The following is a 10913-nucleotide window of genomic DNA, read 5'->3' as shown; positions in this document are numbered from 1 at the left end:
ATGTATGAAGCTTCCATTATTTCAGCAGTGATTGGTATTCTTAGTGGCACATATGAAGATATGTACAAGATACAATAGGAATCAAACACGTACAGGAAGAAAACAATAAAGAACAACAAACAATATCTTCAAAAGAGGATTCGACAGATGTTGAAGAAGACATAACGGAAAATAATAAAAAAATTGGAAATATTACTCTGAGATTTATCGTGTCCACAGAGATGGTGAGAATGCCATTCAACAATTTATATGGTTTCGAACTCGGGTTTGAACGAACAAAAGTGTAAAAACGAAAAAGTAAATATTAACACAAAAGAATTCATTCTTTGGAAAGAGAAGATTTATCAAGCATTGAATATAATCTACTTCTCACAAACTTAAACTTATTGATCAATTAGACTCAACCTACGATACTCGTCTATGTCATCACGTATCTCTCACATCATTGTCTATCTTTGGGGAACCTACGATATCAAGTCACAACCAAGGTTATCTCTAACGCAAAGCTGCGAGAACATCCATATTCTCGCGTCGGTAATCTCTCGCACGTCGCTCAAACACGAAAGCATTAAGGATAGATACAAAAGTGATTGCCAATTCTAAATCTATCTCTAGAGTTCAGAAATTAACAGATAATCATCCTAGATAAGGATTCAAGAAGTTTATCTCTAAAGCAACCTAAATCCCGAGCACAAAGCAAAAATATCAGACAACAATCAACACATATTTGTAAAGCAAGTTGTATATAACGCCATGGGCGACAAATATACATGAGTTCAAAGTAAATACACACACAAAACCCAACTATAAGAGAAAATACAAAGAGGAAGAGAAATGAACCGAAGATCTCCTGGTTTATCAGCTATGTTCGACGATCAATCCACCTCCAATCATCCACATGTAAGCTCTATAGTTGTTTTCTAACCTAATCTAACCTAAAAATGAGAGTGATGAAGTTTGGGAGCAAAAATCCCCAAAACCCCATAACCTAACTTGTTACAAATGAAAGAATATAAAGAAAAATCTGCACAGGCTCGCTTAGCGAGCTCAATTGGCTAAGCGTGCTACACTTATTATACAAAATATCTAGAACAGTAAACGTAACCTCGCTTAGCGAGATTACTTCGCTAAGCGAGCTCGGGAAAACTCTGCATCTCTATTTTGTGCCTATGCAAGCGCGCTTGAGCTTGGCTTAGCGAGCTTTTGCATAATTTCCATTTTATTGCTCCAAAACTGCGTAATCAAAGCCATGCCTTCGACACTTTATTCCTCGATGCTCCGATATGCATAAATACCTATAAAACAAAGGAAAAACTATCAAACGGTACATAAAATGAATCAAAACTCAAGTATGTGAATATTAACACAAAAGTTAAGATTTTATCATAAAAACGGAAAGAATATAATCGATAAGTGCCACAAATATATGCTCAAAATAACAACATTTTGGCACTTATCGAAGTCTCCCCAACTTGAAACTTTGTTTGTACTCAAACAATGTCAAACAAATCAAAGAATCAAAAGTAATAAACCAAAGAATCGTGAATCAATAAGTTTAGAAAATCAAAAACAAATGTATGGATCAACAAAAAAACGTATAAACAAAGTGTCATACCCCAAAATTTTCCCATCATACTTTGGCTCACATGACTCTCAACTACTCAAGACTGTGCAAGAATTGGGCCCAATTACCTGTCTCCTAAGCAATAAGCCTCCAACTAGGGTTTTCTCTCTCCCAAGGAGAAATAAACTTTTGGTATCTCAAGTGGACTTCTTGGTCTCTCATATGCCTCATAGTACCCTCACGCCAAGTTTCAAGCTCTGATTCACAAGTTTGCTCAATCAATTGCTCAAATGCTCAACAGTCGACTAATTTGACCTAAAAGTTAACTATGGCCAAATTACAGTCAAAATTCTTGATTTTTGGTCAACATCAATATTTTGAAGTAAAATTCATCATTTGATCAAGAGCTGATCATGATTCATCAAGGAAAGCTTCAAAAGACCAAGTTTCTAAATTAGGGTTTTCTAGGAGAAAGTCAAACCAACTTTGACTGGCCATAAGTCTCTCATACTTTATCAGAAATTCCTCAACCAAAGTTCATTCTCAAGGTAGTATAGAACACGAATATACCATTATTAAGGTCCCATGACATGTAAAACTCTTGCATCTTATTCATACTATTCATGCCATTCTTGAAATTTCGATTTGCTATGTTTTAAAGTATTAACTTTGAATCTAATGATTTGTATGAGTTCCTGTTATTGTTTAGAGCAGGATAACACCGTTGGAATGAAGCTTTAATGCTATAAATCAAAGCCACCATGTTTAGGGCATAAAACACGTGATAGGTTCATTCTCCAGGTTACGTGCCCTATTAGCCTAAAATGACTGCACCAACGAACTCAGGGGACGTTTTTACATAGATTTGGGCACTCATGTTGTGTAGTTAACATCGTTTTGTATAGTTTTGAAATTACAGGAGATTCGAAGGAAAAATCCGCAGGAAATTCTGTGGATGAATCCGCAGCAAAATCCGCAAGGCTGGGGGAAGGAGACGATGATGTGGACGTTGACCCCTTGACCGTCTGCGTGTCTACGCGCCATTCGCCAGTCAACCAGAGTTGATTCTCTCTCCTTCTTTAATTGGTAGTGCGTGAATACCCTGGGCCCACGTTTGACGCGTTTCACTAATCTTTTGTTGTTTATATTTATTCGTTCTTTGTTGTTATTGTAACAGATAAGAAACTTGGCTCAATTGGTAGAGCTTGGCGTCCAAGGGATTTATGCGCAAGGGCAGGGGTTCGATCCCTGTCTCTTGCATATGTCTTTTTCATATTTTTCTTAGGCTAATATTCTTTGCAGATCCAGTATTATCGGTGCACACCTCCTCACCATGCAACTTCGCGTCCCTACCATCAGATCTCCCCTGATCAAAATTCGATGGCCTCAAAGGACGCTTCCTCATGGTGGACCCTCAGGAACCAGCCACACTGGATCACTCGTTGTGGGGTTTCCTTTAGCATTGGGCCGGGATACATAGCTGCTGGCTCTTCACATCCTCTTTTGGGTTTGCACCCCTGGCCCATGTTTTATTTTATTTTATTTTTTCTTGTTTAGTTTTTTTTTTACTAATTTATTTTAATTGTTTTTTAATTAAACTCAACCAACCCAAAAATAAAAAAAAGGTTTAGACTTAGTTAATTTAATAATTAGGTTTTAATTAATTTAATTTTAATTTAGTAATTAATTTAGGACTATAATTAATTAATTAATTTAGTAAGCTTAGGTTTATTCTCACATTTTTTTAAGATTAATTTCCCGCAAATCTCTTCTCGTCCCAAAACTCCGATGAATGCCGCATGTTTGTTTTTATTTTATTTAATTATTCATTTAAACTGTTTATTTAAAATATTAGCAATCGATGTATAGGTCGCACGGGTATTTTTGTAATAGCGTAGGATATTTATTTTCTACAATTTATTTTCCTATTAAATATATTAACTGCGTGGTTAGTAAATAGGGAGTGACAAGATAATTAATCAACTGCTAGATCACTAACATCAAGATTAAATATCTGAACGTAACACGTGATTGTTGCACACACTCACCTCTAGGGTTTCCCCTCTTATGCTGCCTTTCGATCAAAATAGTCAAGTCCCTTCGAGCGTAGGGATGCCTTAGACTATGTTGCCTTCGATCCAAAATCACCATGTCCCTCCGATTTAAAGATCATAGTCCCTTCGACGTCGCCTTCAGTATAAATAATCTTGTCCCTCGATTAAATGGTGATGGTCCCTTTGATGGCTAAGGTATCCTTACTAGTTGCCTTTATGACTATTCATATCTCATAGGACTTCCTACCCTCTGTATGGTATGGATAGTCCCTATGATGATTCGATGACCCGCACATCCAATGTATAGGACTACCTACCCTTATATGGTATGGATAGTACTATCGCTCAAGGAAAGTTTTTAGAATAGGAAAGACCTTACGAACTTAGGGTAGAAACTCTTAAGTGCTTGCTCACAATCAATCCAAATCAAATACTCTTCACACCCTGTTTTCTAACGTTATCTTTTTAGACATTTTCAAAACAAAACTGTTTTTCTAAACACACACTACTCTTTCAAATGAATCAAACATTTCAAACAAAAGTGAGCTAAGCAACTAAGAGCCCATGGATAACCATGGATACAAAGGGTGCTTACACCTTCCCTTTGTATAACCTACCCCCCGAACTCAATCTCTTTTTAAAGAAGGTCTTTCCTGTTCTTTTATGCCTTTCCTAATTGGATAAAATAAAATTCGGTGGCGACTCTTGCTCACCGCAACATTTGTTTGCGAAATAAAATAATTAAAGTCAGTTCTCCCACCGAGTTACACAAAGTAATACTTAGCAATATCCTACAATGACAACATGTAAACGAAACGAATACTAAGTACAAAAATCATACAAAACATTCTAAAACAATACAAGCTCACATCATGAATTACACCTAGCCAAAATTCATCAATGGGTGAAGAACACACAAAGGTGAAGGACTTCTAAAAATCATCCAACAATCTTTCAAAAAAAAGATTAAATTATGCATTCATTCAAAAATCACATTGAATATACAAAAGCAAGAATCACAAGGGCTTTTCAAGGTTGTAATGTGGTTGGTTGACAAACAAGGGATAAGTCCTAAGGCTAATCGAAACAAAAAATTGCCTAAACCTAAGAGAGTGATCAATTCACACAGGTTCAAAAAACACAATTACGATCAAACTTCTTCCTTATTATAAGTTGTCACAACCAAAACACCATACTTATTAGCACAATTATTCCATACTCTTTTTGTTTTTCTTTTTCAAAACTCTTTCTCTTTTTTTTCTTTTTTTTCTTTATTTTTCACATTTTTTTTGTTTTCTTTTCAACCTCATAACAACTAACCACAAGTACACAATCATTTTTCTCCCCGACTTGAATTCAACCACATCATAATATGAATACTCCCTACTTTCTAAGGCAAGGTAAAAATTCATATAACAGCACAAAGTTGAGGGTTCAAGAAAAAAAAGAATAAACATCCATACAAAAGTAAGTGAACTAAATGCAAGCATAAAAGTTCAAGAAATAACATGGATATTGACAAAAAGCTCAAAGGGGTTAACAAATGATCACACACTTACAAGGTGAATTGACTATTTGGTTAAGGTGGTTGTGCTAAAAATGGAATAAAATCGATAAGTGTGTGAATATTTACACAAAAGTTGAGATTTTATCATAAAATAAAAATAATAGAATCGATAAGTGCCATAAATATATACTCAAAATAACGACAATTTGGCACTTAATAACGGAGCAAATAGTATCTTCAACGGGTAACGTTTTCAGATCAACTGTCAAAGTAATATAGAATAATAAGTTGCAATCAATACAAACTTTTAGATATCACACATAATATATCATATCAGTATCAAGTTCAGGACATGCAATACATCAATTAACCAAGTGCCATAGTGTAGTGGTAAAGACTGTAGCAATTTGAGTGAAGGGCAGTGGGTTCAGATCCCATGTGAAGCAAATTTTTTAGAATTTTATGTATTTTAAGTTTTAATAATATTAAAATAAATAAAAAATGTAATAAAATATTACATGGCAATTATCTGATGTGGCACAATTAAAAAAATAAAAAACAAAAAATGCCAAATAGGATGACACATAAGCAACTAGTGTGTGCCATTTCATGCCAAAGTCTAAAATGAAAGATTCTTTTAATGGAAAGGTTACTTTTACAATTTTTTTTACAGGGAGGTAAATAAAAAATGTCCTATATGGCACAAAGCCAAAATGGTAATAACCCTTTAAGTTATTCACTTCGACACCATATTATGCTCAAGCTAATGGTCAGGTCGAGCCAACTAATAAAGTAATAATAAATCTAATAAAAAATCATATAGGGAAGAAGCCAATAGATTGGCACCAAACCCATGATCAAGTTTTGTGGGCATGTAGAACATCCCTAAAAGAAGCCACAAATGCTACACCTTTTCGACTAACTTTTGGACATGATGCCATTCTATCGATCGAAGTCTATTTGAAGTCGACCAGAATTCAGAGACAAGCAAAAATTCCATCAGAGCATTATTGGAAAATGATGCTAGATGAATTAGTGGATTTAGACGAAGAAAGATTGGCGGAATTGGATATGTTAATTAGGAAAAAGCAAAGAGTGGCGAAAGCATATAATAAGAAAGTGAAAGCAAAGGCATTTGCAGTTAACAATTGCGTCGGGATGGTAATTTTTTTACCTATGGATCAAAAGGATAAGTCATTAGGTAAATGGTCTTCTAATTGGGAAGGGCCATTTCAAATAATTCGATTATTTACAAATAATGCTTATAAGATTGAAGAATTATCTTCAGATTGTCGAATCTTGAGAGTAAATGGAAAGTACTTAAAAAGGTATAAAGCTATACTTTAGGAAATTCAAATAATAGAAACATAAAAGAGAAATATATTAAAATATGGCCAATAGTGGCCAGGAGAATACAAGAATTTGTCACAAAAAGGTCATTACAAAAGGGAAACTTCTAAACTCTACATAGAACCTATAGTATGAAACATGTTCTTAGAATCTGTCATCCTAGTATTTTCAAAGGCAATTTTAGAATCAAGACGAACCAACCCTAATTGTAGTGCATGGATATTTTCTTTCAGTTTAAGGGCCCTTTCGCCATGGTCAACACCCTTAAGAGCTTCTTGGTCGATGATTTCTTTTGTAGGGAGGATTTCATCTTAATCGAGCGTGGCTTTCTCCTTTTCAAGCTCAGCGATCTTCTTGTTAAGCTCGACAATTTATGCTTGATAATCAAAAATATTGGTATCGATTGCTTGGCGTTTGTCAGAGCTTTCTTTAATTTTTTCTTGAAGCTGTTCGACCTTTTTGGCTGAAAGAGCACTAAAATCCCATTCCCTACGCATTTCAAGGACTTTGTTCTTAACTTGGAGGTTAGTGTTTTTTCTGAGAATCAGGTATCGCCAAATGTGGTCGAAGTAAGCTTCAAATTCAAAGAAATAGCGAGCAGTTGAGTCAGGAAGATTTGCTCTAACAATTTCAGTGAGCATTTTTCGTGTTTCCCTACCAAGATTCTCTGATTCTTTGTGTATTAGAAGGAAATGAGGTTAAAAAAATGTGATATTTAAGTTGAAAGATCAAAGAAATTATGGGAGCCTCAATATTGATTTCAGGGACGTCAACATAATTAGGAGTCGTCACAGTGATAGACGATTCTTGAAGTTTCTGCAGTTGTAGTAGAGCTTCGGAAGGGTTAGTTTTCTTCAAGACTAAAATCTCCTCTTGATTAAGGGAGCTATTAGAATTTTCGTCTTCTAGATTGATTCCCACATTCTCCTGAGGATGTGCTTTAGAGGACCCAATTTTAGGCGAAGAAGTAGGCTTGTCGACAGTTGGTTGAAGATTAGGTTCTTCAGTGGATGGTGGAGGAATGGTTTGTTCACCAGCCAAAGGGTTAGGCTGAATAGTCTCAGAATTTTTTTTAGTTGTTGGTTGAGGAATCATAATGGCTTCTTTAGCATGTAGAAGAGAAGTGCGGTGGTCGAATTTGCGGCACTTCCAAAGGTGTAAGTCTTTTGAGGACTAGGGACGCCCGTATCTTCTGAATTAACCTTAGAAGGTGCGTTAGCATATTTGGAAAGTGCATCCAGGATTATCAGTTTGGGTTCCTATAGATAACATATCAAGTTTAGGCAAAAAACTGAAAAAATAAATTGAAAAATAAAACAAAATTGTGAAAAGATTACCTCAACCAGAGTGTTTGGAGAAGGTGGTTTCATACTCCAAATTTGCCCACCCCGATTCAAAAGTCATATAATTGGGTTTTATAAAATTCTTTGGTTTATTTACATTTTTTATATTAAAATTTCTTTGGTTTATTTACTAACAATTTTGGCTTTAAATTTCGTTGGCTTATGCACTAATATTTTGGGGTTTTAAATTTCTTTGGTTTATTTACAATAATAATATTTTGGATTTATAAATTTCTTTGGTTTATTTACACTAACGTCTTAGTTTTTTTATTGCTTTGGTTTATTTACACTAATATTTTATATTTATTTATCTATTTAAAAATATAGAATAGTTAATTTAAAATTATTTGTAGTTTTTAAATAGCAAATACTTGCTTGCACTTCATATACTTTTAATTGGATTTTTATTTCGAATAAATAATATAGCACAATTGGTAAAAGAACAAAAGCTTGTAAACACAATGTCACAGGTTTGAATCCCACAAATGACATTTTTGCATTTTTTTTATTTTTACTAATTTTCTTTCCTTTTTTCAACATATCAAATTTTGGGCTTTTTGGATATGGGTTATTTCCCTTTTGGGATTTTTAACCTAATTTCCACTTTATAAATAGGATTCTTGGGAATCCTATTGGGGGGGGGGGGGGGGGAATTCTTTGGTTTCATGTACGATTTGTTTCAAAACATTTTATTTCCTTCCCCTGTTTTTCTCTACGCTACTTCTTCTCCCTCTTGGAGGTTTGTCTCGCTGATTGAACTGACAACGACCGACAAACCTTCTCTCTTTTACAGAAAACTTTTTAAACCTTTTTTTATCAAAAATCTTATGTTTTGGGGGCCAATGATTTCATATGAGGCCCCTAAAACCAAAAAGGGTTTATCCTTTGGCCAATGATTTCATATCATGCCTCCCCTTTTTAAAAAACCTCTTTCAAATACTTTATCTAGAATTACAATATTTTTGGCCAATGATGAATACCTGAGGCTTCCTTTTTTTTCAAAATGTTTTTTTACAATGCTTTTGGCCAATGATTTCGTATGAGGCCCGTTTTTTTAAATATTTATTTTGGCCAGTGATGACAAGGCTATTGTTGCTACACTTTGGTTTAAATTTACGATCATAATTTTATTTTCTAAACCCTTGGGGATTTTTGCCCAATTTTCAAGTATTTTTTAAAACCTAAAGGCTAAATGGGCCCCCTTCAGTACAACGGAGGCAAAGGATGCCTAACACCTTCCATTTTCCTAATTTACCTGCTTACCCAAATCTCATATTTCTAAGGCTTTCCCATTGGCCCATAAAACAAGTAGTGGGTGGCGCCTCGTTTAAACATAAATTTTAAAGCAGGTTGCTACATGTGGCTTATTTGGACCACTCACAGAGGATTGTTTAGCAGGTGGAGGTTTCTTGGTAATTTCATTCTTTTTCTTGGCCAGAGTCGGAGCAGGAGGTCGAGAAAAAAATCTCGCTTTCATCATTATTTGGTGAATTGGTTTCCTCAGAATCGTCACTTATAATTAGCTGAGTGCCAAATTAAAATATCATCAGATAAAGATGGTAGTTCGACAAAAAAGAAAAGAGGAGTAGGAAAACTTACTTTTCTTACAATAGTTGTCTTGGGTTTTTTGGTGGTGGTAGTAGTGCTTGAGCCACTGGGGCGTTTTCGACCCTAAGAAGAAAGTAAAGAATTAGAAAAAAAGGTGTAAAAGTATTATCATGAGTTGGGATAAAAGTTACCTGTCTGATTGGTTTTTGCTCAGCTATAGATGACTACTAGAATAGGTGAATACTAGAACCTATAAATGACTACTAGAATAGGTTCCGTTTATTGAAATCAAGATGTTTCACAGTTGTTCCGGAACATGAATTGATCGAAATGGCTGCAGGCGATTTGGACTATTCAATTCGAAAGAAGTTAAATACTCAATATTTGAGAGATATGGCATAGTTGGCAGATAGAGTTTGACAAGTCGAACGACTGAAGGCTGAAAAGGACAGAGCAAATAAGAATTACAAGAAGGAGAGAGTAGCCTATGTTGAGCCTGAAGATGTTGAAGTCGAAACCTTAGATGATTTGTATGGCTTTGATGAAGTCGAAATAGATTTGGCCGAATTAAAAGAGGCACCCCCGTATTCTTGTAAATTGCTCACCCCCTCTAATGGAAAAAATCATGTCGAACCTGAAAAAAGTGATAAATTCCCAAAGAAAACATACACTTTTGACGTCACCAAGTGTGACGAAATTTTTGATTTGTTAGTAAAAGATGGCCAGATGATAGTACCTCCTAATTCTAATATTCCTCTGTTAGAACAACGGAAGAAACAAGGTTTTTTTAAATATCATGGGTTTTTAGGCCATAAAACCTCACAATGTTTTCTTTTCAGGGATCTAATTCAAAATGCTATCAGGGACGGTCGTTTGAAGTTCGTTGACAAAGGAAAAAACAACATGAAGGTTGATGCTGATCCCCTCAATGTTGCTGACACCAATCATGTTGAACCTGTTGACATTAACATGGTGGATGTGTCCGAGGATGATATCACGAGTGGGAGATGGTTTCAACACGAAAGCAAGCTACTGAAAGCCAAGGTAACAATATGATCTTCAATACTGAAGTTGAAGGTTCGTTTGAGTCAAAGACTATTGATGGTCTTATGGAGAAATCTAGTGAGGCCACTGAAGACCTCAGGATGAAGCTCCAGAAAATAAGGATTTCTGAAGTTCCCCCAGTAGGAGTCAATACGGTGAATGTTGGACAACCTTTATTTGAAATTGAAGAATTGGAAAAATGTTTGGTGAAAGAAAAGGAAAAAGGAAACTATGGAAATTCAAGGGAGAATGAAAGCTTGAAGGACTACCTCTGGAGGTACCATGAGAAGAATGCTGGACGAATGCTGATGTGTCCAAGATGCTCAATTATGCTGAGTCGAAGGGTCCCGGCTAACTACGAAAGGGCCCAACTAAGCAAAATGCAAGGGCACTGGAGGCAAGAAAACCAATTGCTAATAGTTTACCCAAGGCCTGATGAAAGTCTTGTGAGTTTCCTGGTTCGATGTCACAAGGCGAAAGCTGAAATCATTATGTGTCCTAGG

The 10913-nt window shown here is 35.3% G+C and overlaps 1 protein-coding gene across 1 annotated transcript; it reads left to right on the top strand.

Annotated features, from left to right (window-relative positions):
- The first annotated feature begins 5822 nt into the window (after nt 1-5822).
- LOC131642871 (uncharacterized) lies at nt 5823-10422 on the top strand. The gene is made up of 3 exons (XM_058913038.1): nt 5823-5841; nt 5949-6453; nt 10206-10422. Exons 1-3 carry the CDS (start codon nt 5823-5825, stop codon nt 10420-10422), a joined length of 741 nt encoding a protein of 246 aa, XP_058769021.1.
- The last annotated feature ends 491 nt before the right edge of the window (nt 10423-10913 follow it).

The sequence above is a fragment of the Vicia villosa genome, unplaced genomic scaffold (assembly GCF_029867415.1).
Source record: "Vicia villosa cultivar HV-30 ecotype Madison, WI unplaced genomic scaffold, Vvil1.0 ctg.005981F_1_1, whole genome shotgun sequence".
NCBI lineage: Eukaryota > Viridiplantae > Streptophyta > Magnoliopsida > Fabales > Fabaceae > Vicia > Vicia villosa.
This window is presented reverse-complemented; position numbering and strand designations above follow the sequence as displayed.